This window comes from Rosa chinensis, chromosome 3 (genome assembly GCF_002994745.2).
Source record: "Rosa chinensis cultivar Old Blush chromosome 3, RchiOBHm-V2, whole genome shotgun sequence".
NCBI lineage: Eukaryota > Viridiplantae > Streptophyta > Magnoliopsida > Rosales > Rosaceae > Rosa > Rosa chinensis.
This window is the reverse complement of record NC_037090.1, coordinates 10044445-10063812: the sequence shown is the minus strand read 5'-3', so window position 1 is coordinate 10063812 and position 19368 is coordinate 10044445. Positions and strand designations below refer to the sequence as shown.

The window sequence follows — 19368 nt, the reverse complement described above, 5'->3', positions numbered from 1 at the left end:
CTTGGTGTTATCTTTAGACTTTAGCCCACCATTAAACTTGTGGCCTGGTGGCAATAATATTGAACAGTCGGTTATGGATAAAGAGATGGTGTTGAATATTGGAGAAAGCATTTTGTGATGATAAGGTTTGTTGGGTTTGAGTGCGACTGTAAGTTGTTGTTGAGGTGGGGTTTACCGTGAGGCTCACGCTACCAATTCTTTATGAATTCTGGAGGATGATTGAAAGTTTGAAACACGAGTGGTCAGGATTTTGTGCACTAATTTTATTGCCGGTCGTGGTCAGGTGACGATGTTGGTCTCCTTAGTCTAATTCTGGATCCTTTCTAGTTGACATTTAAGACTATTTTTGATTTACCGTACCATGTGATTGAAGAGAAGTGGACAATTAAAATAGTTTGGTTTCTGTGGATTGTTTCACATACTGAACCGATCTTTACAGCTTCCATCATCTAAGAAGTTTCAATACTTCAAAAATCTTGTTATTCAAGCAGTAATAAATTTTGTGTAGGATTTCGGGAAGTAGATATTCGAAATATATTGTTTTATTCTACTTTCAATTGCAAGAGTGCAGTAAAGATCTGAGGGGTTTTTTTTTTTTTTTGATTTTGTCAAGGGGAATCCAAAGGCTTCTTAGACCCAAGATAAATCCCTTCAGTGCATGTGAAATGCTCCAACTATGCATTGCAGCACAGTGCTTGGCCACTTTGATAGCTTCGGGGTTCGAACTTAGGTTATGGAGCACACCCAACTAGACAAGAATCATTAGGCCACTTGCAGTGGTTTAAAGATTAGTTTTGGATTGGTAAAAGAATTTGCATTTCATACGCGCATATGACACCCTAGGTGCATTTCACTATCTCCCTGTTTCTGTTGTTCTAAATTTCTGTTAAAAATGTCTGTGATTTATTGTGATTCAAGCAGCAAAAAATTTTGTGTAGGGTTTTGAGAATTGGATTCTTACTATTTGAAATAGATTCCGTACTATGTTTTAATCTACTTTCAATTGCAACCATGCATTAAAGATCTAACGTTAATCTTTTCGATGTGGGGTTAGTTTTGAATTGGTAAAAAGAACTTGCATTTCATATGCACACATAACACCCTAGGCGCATTTGACTATCTCACTGTTTGGGTTGTACTAAATTTCTGTTAAAATGTCATGAATTTTTTTTTTCGGCTTCAGGATTAGTTTCGTATTTGTGATAAAAAGTCTAGACTAGAAGTACAGTTAAAATTAATTAGCTAGATACAATGTACACCATAACACTGCATTTCACCAGCATATCCAAAATTTCTACTTACACGGACATATTGATATGTGATCATGGAAAGAAGAAGCCTCCTTTGATCACATATTGGCTTACAAATTAATGGTGACACCTCTAGCCCCATTGATATATGGAGACGGTGCCATTTCTTCACCATACACAGATGTATTCCAACCATGCTTTGTTGGGTCATATTTCTCTCCATCACCCCAAAGAGCATATGCCTCTTCTCCATGAACTGCATCGTCTCCAATCATAAGCTCTTCATCAGGCATTCTCAAAGGTATGAAGCATCTTATACCCAGAAGAATAATTGTGGTTGAGACTATGTTCCAAGCAATCACAAACAGGGCTGCCACAATTTGTTTCAGGAATTGGACCCCGCCATTTCCACCGTAGAAGGCACCGCGGCTGTTGCCAACTGGCAATATGAGCCTGCAGAGAGCTGGCTCGGCAAAGAGTCCGGTGAGGAGTCCCCCCAGGAGTCCGGCCACTGCGTGTGTATGAAATGCGCCTAGGGTGTCGTCTACCTGTAAATAAACACAGAATTGTTACTCTCATGTATAGTTGGCTAGTTGCTATAATTTGATGCAAAAAATGGTAATCGGTGGTTAAGAGTATTTACGCATGCTTTGTACTTCTTGAAACCCAAATGGTCAAAACAACGACACTACCAAGTTTGGTAATTTTATATTATCTATATATACTCGTTGCAATTTCATGGTAAGAAAATGAGGGATTAGTGAAATCTTCTAAGAGAATCTAATCCCTTGAATGTGGATTAGACATTGTGGTCAATTCAGCACTTGATGAAAAGTATGTAGGATAAGAGAATGAGACGAGTAGATATATTAGTATTGTAGAAATGAATTATACTATGATTTTTTTCTTTTTGAACACCAAGTATACTATGATTTAGCGATGACTAAATGCAACAACTTTGAAAAATTGCAAGGGTGACCCCATTGGTAAAGCAAGATCAATATATTAAAGGAAAAAATAAAACACGAGATTTGAACAAACTAAAATAGGTAAAAAAAAAAAATTTGTATACAATGGGAACAAGTAGCCGTTGCCCAATGCTTCGTGACTTGTCAATACTCAAATAATATGAATCACGCAGCTCATGAGAATGAAAACGCAAGACTAGAAAAGTCACAAAAGTAATAGGAAACTTTACCTTTTGTAATAGGGAAGACTTTTTGTGAAGAACCATCATGGACACCCATGGAATGCTTCCAGAAGCAATTCCCATCACTATAGCCGCCCACGATTGCACCAATCCTGCTCCTGGCGTAATGCACACAAGTCCCGTCATCATTCCTTGAACGGCTCCGATCACCGATGGCTTTCCAAAGAACATGACATCTAGAGAAGTCCAGACGAGAAGGCTCGTGGCAGCACATATGTTTGTGTTCAACACCGCAATTGAAGCGTTGATGTTTGCAGCATATGGTGCTCCACCGTTGAAACCCGACCACCCCATCCACAGTAGCCCGGCTCCGGCGAGCATAAGCAAAACGTTGTTTGGGGGAAACCTCTCCCTATCACTCTTCAACCTTGGACCAACCTATAACATCATCATCAGTATTCAATTTATAATTAATAAGATACATGAAACAAGACATTAAATTTGGTTTGAATGGTCTAAGTAATGCATCTTGTTAATTAGATCCAAGTAGTTTCTTTAGCACTTGAAGAAACAGATATAAAGTGTTTTAAAAGTAATATAAAATTAAAATTCTATGCTTGTAGGAGAAGCGCTCATGACATGTGCTTTATTGAGAAACTCAGAAACACTTCGAAGTACATTTGTAAGTTGCGTTGATTCATAGATGCACATATTATGTTACTCTCAAATTCATATCTAACAATCTAACAAATAACATGCTAAATTTCTGGTTGAAGCAAAGTTTTCATTATTTCATACCCAATAAGCCGCCGTGAAACCCGCGATGCCTGAGGAGAGGTGGATAACATAACCACCGGAGTAGTCAATGACACCCCAATGATAGAGGAACCCTCCACCCCAGAGACTAAAGGCCCCAACAGTGTAAGAAAAGATGAGCCAAAGAGGGACAAAAGCCATCCAAGCCTTAATATTCATGCGCCCAAGAACCGACCCAGCTAACAAAATCAACGTGATGGCAGCAAAAGTGAACTGAAAGTACACAAGCGTCGCCATCGGGTAAAACGGCTCTACCGTCGGGCTCGATAAATGCTTGCTTTCGGGCACCTTGGCTCGGTGGATCAGAAATCTCTGTCCAAGGGCAGGAGCTCCCTTACCCCAAAATGGAAGGAGCTGGTCTCCAAAGGCCATGCGGTAGCCGACGAGCACCCAACAAATTAGGACGGCGGCGAAGGCGTAGAGGGCCATGAAGGCTGAGTTGACGGCCCATTTCTTCTTGACTATGCTGGCGTAGAGGATGATGAGGCCCGGCATGCTCTGCAGCCCAACCAATGTGGCTGCGGTGAGCTGCCAGGCGTTATCGCCTTTGTTTAGCCACTCTGGGACTGCCGGGGAGACTGCACTGTAGGCAAAACTAGTAGTGGTCGCCATGGTCGAAACTATGAGAAGAAGAAGTAGTTTGTGAAGCTTCTGTGTATATTGTGAACCTTCTGTGTATATATGTAGTTGGGTTGGTCATTGATGAGGTTGGAAACACTATCTGTATTCGTTGGTAGCTTCGTATGAATAATCCTTGTTAGTACAGTACTAGATTGGTCTTCTTAGAATGGGAATGGAGGTGGACTTTGACTTGGTGGAATACAGTTGAGCACCAATTTCCGCCATGAAATATATGGTGAAGCTGCTAAAGTTGACCAAGCCAAGGTACGGAACATGTAGAAGGGGGACAGATGATTAAGTCTGCTTATCTGTATACGGAAGTTGGCAACTGGTGATAGTTTGACTGATATTAAATGATTTTCTTCGGATTTTCGACGAAAAGAAGAACTTTCAATGATCAAATTATGAGCAAAGATGCTTACATTTTACCACACCATTATCAATTGACCAAAGCAATCGAAGAAGTTTCTGATAACCTCCTATTGCGATCACGGCACATAAATTTACAATACGATTTCAAGAAAGTGTCCAGAAATGTTCCTATAGTTCAGAAAGTTCAACAAAATGTTTATTATAAGTGTTTTGAAATATGAAAGCGATTGGGTGGGTCTATTCAGACATCCCAATATACTATTTGGACCTCTCTTCATTTTTTTTTGTCACTGAACTTTATGATTTACCCATATTTTTATCTATCAACATCTCTGTTATATATGCGATGTTCCAATAATAAAATGAATGTTTAAGGAAAAGAGAATTCGAGAGAGAAATATGAGAGAATTGTGTATATTATTATTGAGAATAGGATCCCTATATATATGGATTACAAAGTACAAGTTCTAATGTTACAAGGAAAACTAATCCGAGTAGGACTAGGAATTCTAGAACCTTCTCTCCTATTACTACTCCTAGTTTGTTTAGGTACACATAAAACTGATTTTCCTTCAACACTCCCCCTTGTGCCGCTCAAACTTGGTGATGACACTTCGTCCGTTGCCTCGTTAAAAACCTTGCTCGAGTGAAAAACCATGTGGGACAAAAACAAGCTCGAGGAAGAGAAAAAAAGTACAACACGTCCTCTATTCTTCGAGATTGAACATGTAGACATCATAACTCCCCCTGATATCGATATCTCCCCCTGATTGCTACAATCATGGGAGTTCGGATAACTTTCTCAATCCGATGCTCTTCACATGTTTCTCGAAGGTGGATTTAGGTAACGACTCAGTGAATAAGCCCGCTACATTATCCTCTGATCGGATTTGATTCACTTCGATCTTTAGAAGTGTTTGTTGTTGCTGATTATAAAAGAATTTAGGCGATATATGCTTGGTGTTGTCGCCCTTAATGAAATCTAACTTCATTTGCTCTATACAAGCTGCATTATCCTCATAAATGCATGTAGGTTCATCCGTGGTAGACTTTAAACCACAACTTCCTCGTATATGTCTAATTACAGACCTTAACCATATACATTCACGCACAGCTTCATTTAGAGCAATAGTGGACGGTGGATCCATGCCTAATGGGGTCCGATCTCATTCTTCCGTCATTCATCTTCTCTCTGTAGAGATAAAATAGGCCCATATCAATCGTATCTCTTAGATATCGAAAGATTGTCTTTACACCAATCCAATGACGGCGTGTTGGCGCAGAGCTATGTCGAGCTAACAAGCTCACTGCAAAGGAGATGTCCAGTCTTGTGCATTGAGCTAAGTACAATAATGCGCCTATTGCACTTAAATAGGGCACTTCAGCCTCTAATGGTTCTTCGTCCTCATCCTTTGGAAGAAACGGATCTTTTTCGGGCTCAAGACTTCGGCCAATCATGGGAGTACTCTCAGGCTTTGCTTTATCTTCATTAAAGCGCCTTAGGATTTTCTGAGTATATGCAGACTGATGGATCAAAATCTCATCACTATGGTGCTCGAGTTCTAAACCAAGACAAAACCGCGTTTTCCTAAGATCTTTCATCTCAAATTCGGATTTCAAATATTTAGTAGTTTCTTTTAACTCATCTAGAGTTCCAATTAGGTTCATGTCATCGACATAAACTGCTACGATTGCAAATCCGGAATTTGTTCTTTTAATGAACACACATGAGCATATCTCATTATTAATATATCCCTTCCCAATCAAGTAGTCACTTAGACAATTATACCACATCCGTCCAGATTGTTTTAATCCATATAGTGAGCGTTTTAATTTTATTGAAAACGCGCTCCGTGGTTTAGAGTCACTTGATTTGGATAATTGAAGTCCATCCGGGACCTTCATATATATATCTGAATCTAGATCCCCATAAAGATATGCTGTCACCACATCCATAAGCTGCAAGTCAAGTTTTTTCGGAAAGTACCAAACTGACAAGGTAACGGAACGTTATAACGTCCATTACGGGAGATATATATGTCTCCTCGTAGTCAATTCCAGGGCGTTGTGAGAAACCTTGCGCCACGAGGCGTGCTTTATACCTAACCATCTCATTTTTCTCATTACGCTTTCTAACAAAGACCTATTTATGGCCAACATGTTTTACATCTGGGGGTGTCTGTGTTATAGGCCCAAATACCTGTCTCTTTGCTAGTGAATCTAATTCAGCCTGGATCGCATCTTTCCATTTAGGCCAATCCGCTCTTCGTTGACATTCTTCGACAGAGCGAGGTTTGATATCATCATATTCTATAATTTCTTTTGCAATATGATATGCAAATGCATCATCAATAGCCATAGAATTTATATCCATCATCTCATGTACACTAGTGTAATTCATGGAGATCTCCCTATTCTCTGGAATTGGTTCTTGACATTGGAGAGTCTCCCAATCATGTCACTTGGACATAACCATAATCTGGAATATTCTCATGAGATGCATTATTTACGTCAATGATTAATGGATTATTTTGTGCCAAACTCACTTTCTTTCTTGGGCGAGAATCCATCGAACCAATGGGCCTCCCACACTTCCTGGCAGGGGCCATGGGTCTAGCCACAACATCACCAAGGGAGGGGACATTGGCGTCATGCTCATGTATCCTAGAGATGGCGTCATGTCCTCTAATTTTAGGGACATCAATCCTTGTAGGCACATTTGCAGCAGGTATATGTGATCAAGTCATTTTAGCGATATCAAAAAACGCATCAAACATCGATTTTGCTACGTTCTGAAGATCGAGAATTCTTCACACTTTAATTTCAGACTGTGCGGTTCGGGGATCAAGATGAGACAGAGTGGGGACAGACCACCACAATTCCTGTCGTTCCTGTTGAACATTCATGTTCTTATCTCCCACTAACAACGGGAAGACTGTCTCATCAAAGTGACAATCCGCAAATCTCACGGTAAAGAGATTGCCTGTCAAGGGTTCTAAGTAGCGGAAAATCGTTGGAGAATCATATCTAACATAAATGCCTAATCGTCTTTGAGGACTCATTTTAGTGCGCTGTGGTGGCGCAATTGGCACATAAACTGCACATCCAAATATGCGTAAGTGTGAAACATCAAGCTCATACCCAGTCACCATCTGGGACGCAGAAAATGGTTGAGTGGCAGTAGGCCTCAAACGAATAAGCACCGCTGCATGCAATATTGCATAGCCCCAAGTAGAAATAGGGAGATTGGTGCGCATTACTAATGCTCTAGAGACCTTTTGTAGTCGTTTAATGGCGGATTCTACGAGACCATTTTGGGTGTGAACATGAGAAACTGGATGTTCAACTTCAATCCCAATGGACATATAATAATCATCAACAGTTTTTGATGTAAACTCCGCAGCATTGTCTAATCTTATAGACTTAATAGGATGATCAGGGTGGTGAGCCCTTAACTTAATAATTTGGGCTAGGAGTTTAGCAAAATCATCATTCCTTGTGGACAATAGCATGACATGTGACCAGTGTGTCGATGCATCAACTAACACAAAAAAATATCTAAATGGTCCGCAAAGTGGTTGAATAGGTCCACAAATATCACCTTGGATTCTTTGCAAGAATGGTATATTTTCTTTAGCGTCCTTTGCATAGGATGGTCTCTATCCAAATTTTGCTAAAGAGCAGGCTTTGCAGAGCGAATGATGAGCTTGAGAAACAACCAATGAGGATTTTGGTTGAGCCACGAAGTCACAATTGACATTAGAAGTAAAATTTGGAGACAAAAGAGCATTGGTGGGGTCAAAGCCACCCTTGGGCCGCAGGGGGACGGCGGCGCCGGCCAAGGATGGCTGGTTTTAGAGATGAACGGCACCCTGAGGCACAGGGGCTCTTTCAGGGTCCAAAATCTGATTTTTACTTCTTTTCGTTCTGAAAAATGGATGTCCATGTGAAGTCTTTAATATACGGATCATCATATCACCACCTGGGTGTCCCAAACGGTCATGCCAAAGCCTATATGTGTCGGAATCCCATAAATCATCTCTCATAACATGATTGGATTCAATTATTCGAATAGTGGTTGCATACAACACACTAGATCGACACATAAGTTTCTCTAAGACTCTTTAATGTCCGTAGTCATTAGAGGTGGTGCAAAGGAACTCTTGTCCATTCTCACAATGTGTTTCCACATGAAAACCATTGGCTCTTATATCTTTGAAGTAATAAAATTCGAAAAATATGTCCATGACATGAGATAAAATAAATCGATACTTTCACTACTAGAAATTTCCCCATTCCACACTTATCTGAATTAGTCTCTATTGGGACAAAGCACACTAATAATAGTGGCTAATTCTATTACCCACTATGCAGCCACTAATGAGGAATCAGTCCCCTCTATAGCAGGTCTTATTGGGACATTGCACACTGATAATTTAACAGTGACATAACTTGAGCCAAGGCAAGACTACATTACAATCAGTGGCTTTGGAATGGCACTTATATTAGTGGCAAATTTGTGAGGCTAAATTTAAAAAAAAAAAAATTAAAAAAAGGTGACAGTCGGCACCTTTACATTCTTACTGTACTTTATACTATATTTTATACAACAATTCCATTGAAAGAAAATTACAGATGTACCCATCAAAATTTAAACATCCAAGTCTCTTCCTCCCCATAGCTAGACCTCTTATTTGATATGGACAACCTGCAAATAACATCAAGTAGTTAGTTCTTATTCTAACAAATATATAAAGTAGACTGCAAATACGATAAAGGATCAACTTGATAAATGATAATCATACAAAATTTTGAATCCTATTAACTTAACTAAAACGAAAAATAACAAGTAATACATGCCCACAAGTAAATCAGTTCATGAACTTAGTTAATTGGAATATAATTTTCGATAGATACCAAAATATTCAGGTCATGACAAAGAAAGAATGACTAAGCCATTTCTATAGTAATAAACAAACAACAAATAGAGAAAAGTAAATTAACCTAAGACAATGCTTTGTGAATTGCTTCCAAACCTCATAAATAAAACCACCAAACATAGAAGCTCTATACATATTGGTTTAGGGAATGATGGAGCCATCCTGGTTGTATGGATTTCACTCTACCATTAGCTTCCAAACCCCCAAAAGCACCTGAGCAGTGACCTATCGTAGACTGAAACACCGCAAAATGGGCAAGCAACTGCATAAATTAAAAATAAATTGTCATCATTAAAAATAACCACAGATGATTCACAAGTATTGTCATCAACTATTAAAAATAAATTGAACCGCAATATGCCATACCTTGCTCCAGCTTTGACAAGCTATTGCTGCATCTATTCATGGATAGTTCAAATTTCATGCCTTCAACTTCTCAAATATATAGATCAATAGTTATCCACTGAGATAAAAGTGAGACATCTTTTGTGACCTGAAGCAATAGAAAGAGGCAAGTTGATATAATTCTGCATAAGAGCTAGACACTCTAACAACATTAAAAATTCTACATAAACAATAATCTAAAGTTTGCAATCTAATCATGAAATCTGGCAGCAAACCCAAAGAAAAGAACAGGGAAGGGAGAGAAGATCAAAGTGAAGGGTAAACTGATGGTCTAAAACTTTACAAAACTAAGTCATGCTTATCCATCAATGTCTCTAAACAGTTTAGTAATTAATTCTATGTACCAAGTCTTGCTTTATTCCCTCCAAACATGATTTACTGCTCCCTGAATTACCAACACCATCACCATTACAATAAACTAAGTTATGTATAACAGAGATCTAATATATGCCAAAGCTAAGACTAGTTCATGCTTCAGGTCTTTTGTTGACATGAAAGGCATGTTCTAGATTTAACAGATTAATAATACCATTAGGAGAACATATATGAAATTGAGAAAGAATTTGGCATCAGTGAACACTCCCAAATTCACCAGGCTGAGATTACATGCAATCTACATGTTCTACTTCCCATAAAGCTCGGTATTGCCTCGCCACAATCTCAATCAAAAAAAGAAAATCCCTCAACGCACATTCACAAGCAGATAAACACAAATATTCCACAAAACTTTCATAAGCAAAACAATGCCTTGACTCAACTCGAGACACCATACAAACGGATATGACGAGCACAGCTAAAAAGGGAAATTAAAAAAAAAAAACAAAAAACAAAAAAAAAAAGTTTGTAACTTTATACTTATTTCTACGTTCTAATAAGTGTAAGAGAGTAAGAACGGTACCAGGAACAGCATGGCACAGATTAACCAAGGTATACGATAGATTAGTACTGTAAAACACTTTCCTGTTGCTGATTTTGTACGGTCCACATGTATAGGATTCCAAAGCCATCTGTGTCAATTTTGCACCAAAAAACCCAAATCAAAATAGATTAAATTCAGAAACACCAACAATGAGAATAAGGAAGAGTTGGAATAGGAACTACCTTAGTGGAGGCCTGGAGAAGATAAGGCATCGACTCGATAGGAACTAGATTGGGAAAGAAATTGGCATCTGGGAATGGAATTTTAGGGTTTGATGAAGAGAGAGCTCGAAGGCCTCAAGCTTGGGTTTTTAATTTGATCAAAATCCAAGCAACTACTAAACTTAACTAACAATTAGTTAAGGCCTGGAGATTAAGCGGCTACGGGTCAGATCCAGAGAGAAAAGAAACAAAGATGAAGACTTCAAAATGGACTATACAGAGAGAGAGAGAGAGAGAGAGAGAGAGAGAGAGAGAGAGATCTAGGGTTAATGAAAAATGCTAGAGACAGATCTAGAAGAACCATAGAGATAGATCTGAGAGGGAGAGAGAGGGATTTTTGTGTCGTTAGTTAAGACCTCCACTGATCCGACGATTACCGCTGAATATCAAAAAGTGAGAAACCACGTGCTATACAAATTGATGGTCCAAGTATCATAAAATATCATAAAAATTGAGCCCAATTCAAATATCTTCATCCGTCAGTTCCGCAACAGTAGTTATCAAAAAAAAAAAACCTTAACAGTACAAAGAAGGGCCCACTTGCGTGCATATCTGGACACTATCAACAGTGGGCTTCCTAATAAAATATATATTGGGGAATTCATCATACTCAATGCCCACTGATAACAGTGTAAGAAAAAAAGGACGCAATGATTTGAAAAATCAGTGTGAAACTGTTCTCCTTTCACACTAAAGATTTTTAGTGGCTAAAAAAAAGGTGCTATTGGGGAAATTTATAGTAGTGTTTTGATGCGCTCAAAGTAAGCGCGCAATTTAACCCTGAAATATCGTTAGAAGTATAAGCAAATAGGGATCGTTCTATCCGGGGATTGAGGGTACACTTGTAATTGTGAAACAAATAAAGAAAAGTATTATTTACAAAAATAAAATAAAGAATATAAATATATACAATTCTATAAACAAATAAAGAATTAAAATAATAAAGTATTATTTACAAAATAAAATAAAGAATAAATATATACAAGTAAACACAAATAAGGGGGGGATTAGGATTCTTAAAATTAAAATTAAAATAAATAAAATAAAGAAAACGTAAAAACATATATACAAGGGTGGAACGCAAGGAACAAAGATCAAAATCAATTCCATGTAATCAAATTCGATTCAAACCCTATAATTGTTCTTCCAAGTCATGAGAGAGGAGTTGATCATGTGAAACATTCGAAAGCAAATGATTTCCCATATTTTACTTTTCAATGCTAATTAACCTAAGCGAAAGCACCTAGATTAATCCTATCAAACATGCAATCAAGCCCTAGAAAGCTAGTCAATCATGACATGTTCAACGCATTAGACATAGAGAAAGGCTATCAACTCAAGTGTACAACTTAGTTATGGAAAAGTCCACCTAATTGCAATCCTCTTCAATTAAATTCGATTCTTGTCCAGAACCTTTACTACTTTTGATTCAAGTTACACAAAACGAAAAGTCGATTTCATGTTCTTAAACCTAGCACCAATTACATGCAAATCCTATAAGTGTCGACCCAAATAAGATAAACATATAAAAGTTTTCTGTAAAGCAAATTTAATCGAACAAACTCACATAAGCAACTTAGAATCACAATTATAGAATTCGAAAACTTTATTTAAACATAGAAATTGGGCTTAAACTTTGCCCTAAACATTATTGTTAACTAGAAACAAGTTCATACGAAATCAAACAAGGAAACCAAAAAGGTTACAAGGGAAAGGAACGAATTACACCGTGAGTGGAGATGGAGATGGAGAGCTAGATGGTTGGATCTTGAATCTTGGAAGCAAGCCTTCAAGGTGGATGATGGAGGATATGATCTTCACGGCTCCTTCTTCTTCTTCCTCTCCTTGCTTGAAAATGCAGAACTTTGCAACTAGAGAATGGAGAAGGAAAATGGAAAGGAAATGGAGAGACAAAGAAGATGAGATGGATGAAGGAATTTTTTTTAGAATGAGAGGAGAATGTGTTTATATAGGGAAGAAAAAGAAGAGTGAAATGATGAGTGGAAGAAAAATAATGAAAGTGGAGTATGAAAGTGATTTGTAAAATATGGAAAAGAAAGAGAAATGATGAAATGAAAGCAAAGCATGAAGGTGCAGCAACATGGAAGTGATGATGATCTATTAAAGAGATTGTAGAAAAAATATATCCAAGGAAAAAGAGAAAAGCATCTAGCTTTCTTCATGTGGGTGGGAAACATGAATATGTGGTGTTGAGCTGTTTTCAGGTCAGTTTCTTCCCCTTTATTCCTTCAATTATTTCTCCAACAAGACTTCATTATATGCCTTCGACTTCTTCATATGAAATGTTCCACTATGAGTGTAGATCATCCTGACAAATTTTCAAAGCTTCAATCCATGTGGTTGGGCCGGAAATGCTGCTGGACCTCTTACAGGTCCAGTTTTCCGGTTTTGCTTCTGTAGAAAATTGGGCTGATTGTTTGAAGGCCTTCCACTCATATTTTTCTCTGGCACTCTTCATACGAAATGATCCTTTGGGTGTCTAGAATGGATCTGGAGAGTTTCAGCCCATTTCGAGTTCATTTGGTCAGGTGGCCGCTCCTTCTTCCTTGCTTGGCTCTGATTCTCCTAGCCGGAGTAAGAAAATATTCAAGGTTGATTTTTTAGTGCATTTTCATTTTTCTCCATCATTTCTAGGTAATTATGGACGTAACACTCATTTCTTTTTCATCTACTCCAATGTACCTAAAAATAGAAATTAAGTTAAAAATCGATTCGTTAAGGAATAACTAAGCAAAATGTGAGGAATTAACATTTAAAATATCACATTAAAATGCTCCTATCATGTTTATTGATGATAGCTAATGATTACATCAAAGTTTCCATAGTCTAATCCAAAATAAAAATCTAATTAAGACAAATCATAGTCACTCTATCTATTTGGTAACTCTAATAAAATATGACCAGGGAAGTAGAGAGAGATGTCGGTGGAGTGAGGCTCTCTTAAATACCACTAATCTCAATTACTTTCCTAGACATCATACTTTATTTGATGCACCACATGAGAAAGAGTTAATACAATCGTCGTTTATTGATTAAGGCATATTGCCATTACATAATTCTTGAAAAATATAAAAGACTATTCTAAATAAAAATCTGTGGCATTTTGTCTTCATCGCCAGATTTAAAGTCTTTCATAGCTCGATATCTTGATCACCATTGACCAGGTACTCCTTAAAATACCATGAAGAGGATGCTCTCTTGATTGAGGTGTATTGACACAATATATATGGTCCCTAGGAACAATGGCATTGGAATAGTGTTACCATGGCCAAAAGTGGCGCCATGGATTCCAATCCTTATACCCTCAACGTCATGACCCCTATGGTCATGTTAGGGTTTTCTCAATCAATTGTTCTTTTGTGTTTTTTCACAATCATGCATCAATGATCTAATGCGGAGTGCTTCCGAACAATATTTCATAACTCTTTTAGAGTTTAGAGAAGCATATATTATTCCATCATGCTTCTAAGTTCGGAAAATCGTGAATGTCACTAAAACGTTTATGAGGCGCAACCCCAAAGGTTCTTCGCGGTATCCTCATTCATGTACTCATACTGGAGAGCCTTCTCCATGTGGCGCTTCATCAGGGTAAATGCCCTGGTATTATCTATCTCAGTTTAAGGGCCTTGAGTGGTTCTTTTAGAACAAGACTCCTGGATTGTAGGCAATAAATCAAGGGCAATTAGGTGGAGCTCAACAACATGAGCCCACAGGAAAATATCCGTGTCCGTAGAATCTAATGGAGTAAAATTGACCTCGTTCAAGTCTGACATCCTGGAAAGGAAAGCAAGAACGTATTTAGTTTCAGAGTCAATGCTTCCACAAAAATTAATATAAGATTTCTGAGCCTTAATGCTACCAAGAAATTGATTTCCAAGAATATTTGGATTAGACCGAAACAATGATGTTTATATGGTCATAAATCGATGCTTACAGACACTCTTAATCTGAAGCTTACGAACACTCTTAGTCTGTAATATTTTGATGCTCACGAACGCTCTTAGTTCGTATAGAGTGAATCCCCACGATTCCACTTTTAAAGAATCGAACCCACGTTAAAAGAAAGGTGGAATGTAGAAGAAGGGAGGTTGCAAGTTCCTAGAGAAAAAGAAGAGAGAGTTTTAAATTTCGGAAAGCAGAAACTTTAATTTAAAACTTACTCGTTAAAATTTGGAATAGATTCTCTTCTGAACAGCTTCCACTTCAATTGATGTACAGGTCTCAAAACAACTCTAATAGGGCTGAAATTGGAGGTCAGATAGAAGAGGCATAGGCGAACAACTTTGATGAAGAAAGAATTTTGATCTGAGGTTCCAAACTAGAAGTTTCAGGGCTTGGAAGCAGACGAATGTGCACAAGAATAGAGAAGGATGCAGTGGGTGTGCGTCGGTGCTGCAGAGGCAGCAGACATGCGTTGGTGCTACAGGGGCAGTATGGATGTGTGCTCAGGGCAGCGTAGGCGCTGTAAGGACAGGCGTGCAGGTGAGGCTAGCGTGGGCTAGGAGCTGCAGCAGTGAGGCTTGAAGGTGGCAGCAGCGGTTTTGAAGGATTTTCTGGTTTGAATTTTATTCTCGTGGTTAGGGCTCGTGCTGATAACGTGTTTAAGGAAAAGAGAATTCGAGAGAGAAATATGAGAGAATTGTCTGTATTATTATTGAGAATAGGAGCCCTATATATAGGGATTACAAAGTACAAGTTCTAATGTTACAAGGAAAACTTATCCGAGTAGGACTAGGAATTCTAGAACCTTCTCTCCTATTACTACTCCTAGTTTGATTAGGCACACATAAAACTGATTTTCCTTCAACAATGAAAAGAAAAATTTACACCTCCAAAGTCCAAACTCCAGTTAGCTTTCATGATCAACTGGGAGCACACCCAAAAAAAAAAAACAAATTCTTTTAAGATTAATGATTTCTCTGTTTTTGGTAATTATGATCGACTAATTTGAACTCTCAATTTCAAACCCCATTTTCTGTTCTTCTTCAAACAATTTGGCATTACTTGATGCAGTTGAAGTTGGATTTCCATTGGAGCAATTTAAAGAACCTTATAATTCTTGATTGCCCAGCTAGGTTTGATGAATCTTGGTCAATCCTTTTTGGGTTGAGAGAAAAGTCAGTGAAAGTAAGTCTTGACCTGTTTTTGTTTTCTGATTTCAAAAATATATTGATGTTGAAATTGCATAAATTTAAATTCAAATATTTCAAATATCATTCGGTCTATAATTTATAAAATCTAATAATAAATTTGAGATGAAACAATGAAGACATCTCAAGCTCCAAGAGCCAGTGACAACCAATTAGGAGATGGGTACGAGAAGAGAGAGAGTGAATGAGAAGAAATACATGAAGGAATAGTGAAGAAGAGGGAAGGAAGAATAGAGAGGGGATTACAATAGAGATTTAGAGAGAAAGAGAGATGTCTACTGCTTATTAGATCATATGATACATGTTTTTCTTTTTTTGTTTTCCAGTTTTGATCAAAACGTGTTTCTTCTCTTATTAATCTTTGCTAGTTTATCTTTTATTGATGATGTTTGGTTAGATGGGACTCCTGCTATTATTTAGGATGTACTCTACGAGGATTATTGTAATAGTTCTACTGTAGCCCGGGGTTCAGGTTTTATGTCCCCCCTCCCAATGCAAAATTTTAATATTAATTTAATAAATGGAACCTGGCGTGGGGCTGAGCCTCCCAGCTAGACTGGGTTCCAAACCCCATTAAAAAAAAAAAATCTTTGATTAGATAGTGATTTCAAATAAATAAGATGAAGTAGTTATTTCAAAGTTTGAATTTTAACTTCAAATTTTGTGGATAGGGATAGAATTGGAGAGAGAACTGCAAGTAAGAGGGGAGCTCTGCACCTCCCACGACGTAAATGCAGGTTTAAAAATATATATATATATATATTTGTAGAGGGGTAAAATTGTGCAAAAAATGAAGAAAATCCAAATAGCAAATTGAGAGGTCTGAACCACCCAAGCAATTTTAGCACTTCATGAAAGTTGGGTACTATATATCATGCTACATTAGAGTCAACACTATGCAAGGCTCTTTGCAAAGTTTGGAAGTCAGGGAGATGTGCTTGGAAGAATGGAGATTGTTGGTAGATAACAGAGGCAGCTCTAATCAGAATGCTTGCAGTTAGTCCCCATATTAAAAACTCCCCTTGCTCGGATTCGAAATCAAAATGATGGACAACATACTTCCATCCCCTCCATTCTCTGTCCTCAAATCTGTGATTTTCTTTCTGAACTACACGAAAGTAGAGAATGTTAATTAACTACTGATTGGCATCATGATTTTCTTGTTGAGTGCAATGGGAATTAACATGACCTTGAGAAACATCTCCAATGGGACATCAAATATTGCATCAACTTCGTCAGCGTTGAGTAGAGGCTTGAAATCTTCTATCCGGGATACGAGTCCAATTACAGGGACAACTGTGAGCAAGTGCTGCACAAATAATAGCACAATGGCACAGACTTAGTATAATCGGTTGGTTCGACTGTCATTTCTAATAAGTATATGCACATGTATTATCAGATTTGTTTATCAAATGATGTCTTTTTATTTATTCGTGTTAATTTATTTATTAAAAATAAATGAAGTTGAGAGTGAGCTCTAATTTAAATGAATGGAATACCTCACAATTTGGTGATTGAAATTTGATAACCAAATTTCTTTTCTTTGGTTTCAATAGAATGGAATTTTGTATATTGGACAATTCCATAAAGCGGATTGAAACCATTAATTAAACCAAAACTCGACTGAAAACACTGGCAATTAATTTGACAAAGTAACAACATGTGAATCCCATCATAGTTCACAAAGTCAGTCTCAAATCAGCCTGTTGAATACACTTTGGGTCCAAAAAGAGGCACAATGCCCGCTTCCAAGATCTATAGTGCTTTTGCGGTTATGAATCTTATAACTATATAGATAACAAACGTATTTTATACTTCTTTAACTCATTTCTTAACAGTCTTGTCACTTGGAACTAACCGCAAAAATTTAATTCAACAACAAAAAAATAGGAGGACTGCATCCAATGTCAGGTAACTAGCTAGTATCAAATTCTGACCATGTTACTATACCTGAGATAAAAAGAACTCTAGTTGAGCAACAACTTGAACTAGACTAGAATCTAGGCCAATCTCTTCCATGGCTTCCCTCAGTGCAGTTGCAGATTCATCTTCATCTCCCTCCTCCATTTTCCCACCTGGCAATGCTACATCACCTGTTTTCGAAACAACTTAGAAGTTCTATACCCACCTTGTACACGTAAAATGTACAAAGTGAAAATAGATCAATATAGTCAAAATGTTTTACCTGGATGTGAAGCCAAGTTCATTGATCTTCTAGTAAGAATAACTCTTAGCTCATCCTCAGGATCTTCAAAGAGGCATATCAGAACAGCTGCTCTTCTCTCCCTCATTTTTACAGAAGAAGGCACGTCATTTATGCCATGCTCAATATTTTCCTCCACTTCGTCAATTGGTTTGGGTGGTTTGTAAAACTGAAGCTGTTTGGCAAGCCTTCGGAGATTTTCGCTTCCCAAATCCTCTGTTTGGCACAGAGAGGGAGGAACTATATAAGCCATGTTATTATTTAGGCCAATTGCAATGTTCATGTTCTGCATGAGTAATATATAGAGAAGAGGAATAATGAGAGGAGAATCCATGCCTGCCATTTACCAAAGTAGCAAATCTTTACAGGACCATAAGGTAATAGAATGGGATTCAGGGAATATCTGAGAAGAATAGTCATTAGAATGGAATTTGACGCCCACGAAAATGACTTCAGAATGTTGTGATGAACTGATTCCTGGAGTGAATGGCACTGCTTGAAGTGTCGGCCTGTAATATGGTACATGATGCTGTACAACTTGTCCCAACCACGACCCCATATTTCCATATGAGCATAAGTTTTTCTTTTTCTTTCTTTTTGATTGACAGAGCTTTTTATTGATGAAAATCAAGGTGTTCCATCAAAATCAGATAAAAAGCTAGCCTCATCCCAAACAATAATATCATTACAATTTAAAGCAAGTCTAGTCAAATTATGGGCCACATTACAAGAATGCGAAATATAAACAAAATAGCTACTTGAAACACACTTAAATCCTCCTCCTCTCAAGACGTGAATCTTAGGTATAGCACATAGAAAGAAAATTAATGTCTCATACAACCTGCAACCTGTTAAAGATCATTGGAATCTCATAATGCTTCCTAGAGGAATGTCACCAAGGGACACCTCTTGCTTTCAGTACCCAGTATGCACCATCAATATGTAATGGGAAAAAAATACAAACAGTACCCGACATTTGGCCAATTAGTAACTTTAGTACCTGAAAAAAAAAATATCACTTTGGTACCTGAAGTTCAGACCCCGACCCAACATTAGTACCTAAAACACTGTTGGCCATTACGGCGTTAGCCAAGTAGCAAAATTTGAGGGGTATTCTCGTCCCTTCACTCAATCTCTTCTTCCTCTCGCTTTCTTCATCTTCTTCTTCCTCCCAACTGGGAATCTAGGATCAATCTCAAATCTTCATCTTCTTGAATTGGGTATGAATCCACCCGATGATGCTCAAGACCCCAAAGCTCTGCTGGTCCTTCATCCGCAAATTAGGAAAGGCACTTTCATC

The 19368-nt window shown here is 37.8% G+C and overlaps 2 protein-coding genes and 1 long non-coding RNA gene across 6 annotated transcripts; all 3 read right to left on the bottom strand.

The window, feature by feature from the left end:
• Nucleotides 1-1212: 1212 nt before the first annotated feature.
• Nucleotides 1213-3940, bottom strand: LOC112193623 (ammonium transporter 2). Its single transcript, XM_024333830.2, has 3 exons — nucleotides 3199-3940; nucleotides 2449-2838; nucleotides 1213-1798 (listed from the first exon to the last, which is right to left on the bottom strand). The coding sequence occupies exons 1-3, from the start codon at nucleotides 3826-3828 to the stop codon at nucleotides 1361-1363; spliced, it is 1458 nt and encodes a 485-aa protein (XP_024189598.1). The 5' UTR covers nucleotides 3829-3940; the 3' UTR covers nucleotides 1213-1360.
• Nucleotides 3941-8597: 4657 nt separating this feature from the next.
• LOC112191634 lies at nucleotides 8598-11053 on the bottom strand. Of its 2 annotated transcripts, none has more exons than XR_002933043.2 (5): nucleotides 10656-11053; nucleotides 10453-10561; nucleotides 9516-9642; nucleotides 9214-9411; nucleotides 8598-8917 (listed from the first exon to the last, which is right to left on the bottom strand). It is a non-coding gene; the product is annotated as an uncharacterized LOC112191634 (long non-coding RNA). The 2 variants fall into 2 exon arrangements; XR_002933044.2 differs by having other exon boundaries at nucleotides 9246-9411; nucleotides 10656-11047.
• A 5625-nt stretch (nucleotides 11054-16678) lies between these two features.
• Nucleotides 16679-18362, bottom strand: LOC112193748 (nudix hydrolase 15, mitochondrial). Of its 3 annotated transcripts, none has more exons than XM_040516841.1 (4): nucleotides 18051-18362; nucleotides 17816-17940; nucleotides 17055-17174; nucleotides 16679-16968 (listed from the first exon to the last, which is right to left on the bottom strand). In XM_040516841.1, the coding sequence occupies exons 1-4, from the start codon at nucleotides 18358-18360 to the stop codon at nucleotides 16738-16740; spliced, it is 786 nt and encodes a 261-aa protein (XP_040372775.1). In that variant the 5' UTR covers nucleotides 18361-18362; the 3' UTR covers nucleotides 16679-16737. The 3 variants fall into 3 exon arrangements, with proteins under 3 accessions (XP_040372775.1, XP_024189745.1, XP_024189746.1); XM_024333977.2 differs by having other exon boundaries at nucleotides 17816-17958; nucleotides 18051-18355; XM_024333978.2 differs by having other exon boundaries at nucleotides 16723-16973; nucleotides 17816-17958; nucleotides 18051-18356.
• Between the last annotated feature and the right edge of the window lie 1006 nt (nucleotides 18363-19368).

Coding starts and splice junctions, on each gene's coding strand:
- LOC112193623 (XM_024333830.2), bottom strand. CDS start 3,828: ATGGCGACCACTACTAGTTTTGCCTACAGTGCAGTCTCCCCGGCAGTC. Junction 2,839..3,198: donor GTTTCACGGCGGCTTATTGG/GTATGAAATAAT, acceptor ATGATGTTATAG/GTTGGTCCAAGGTTGAAGAG. Junction 1,799..2,448: donor AGTCTTCCCTATTACAAAAG/GTAAAGTTTCCT, acceptor GTTTATTTACAG/GTAGACGACACCCTAGGCGC.
- LOC112193748 (XM_024333977.2), bottom strand. CDS start 18,351: ATGAACATTGCAATTGGCCTAAATAATAACATGGCTTATATAGTTCCT. Junction 17,175..17,815: donor TAGAGTTCTTTTTATCTCAG/GTATAGTAACAT, acceptor TTATTTGTGCAG/CACTTGCTCACAGTTGTCCC. Junction 16,969..17,054: donor CATTGGAGATGTTTCTCAAG/GTCATGTTAATT, acceptor CGTGTAGTTCAG/AAAGAAAATCACAGATTTGA.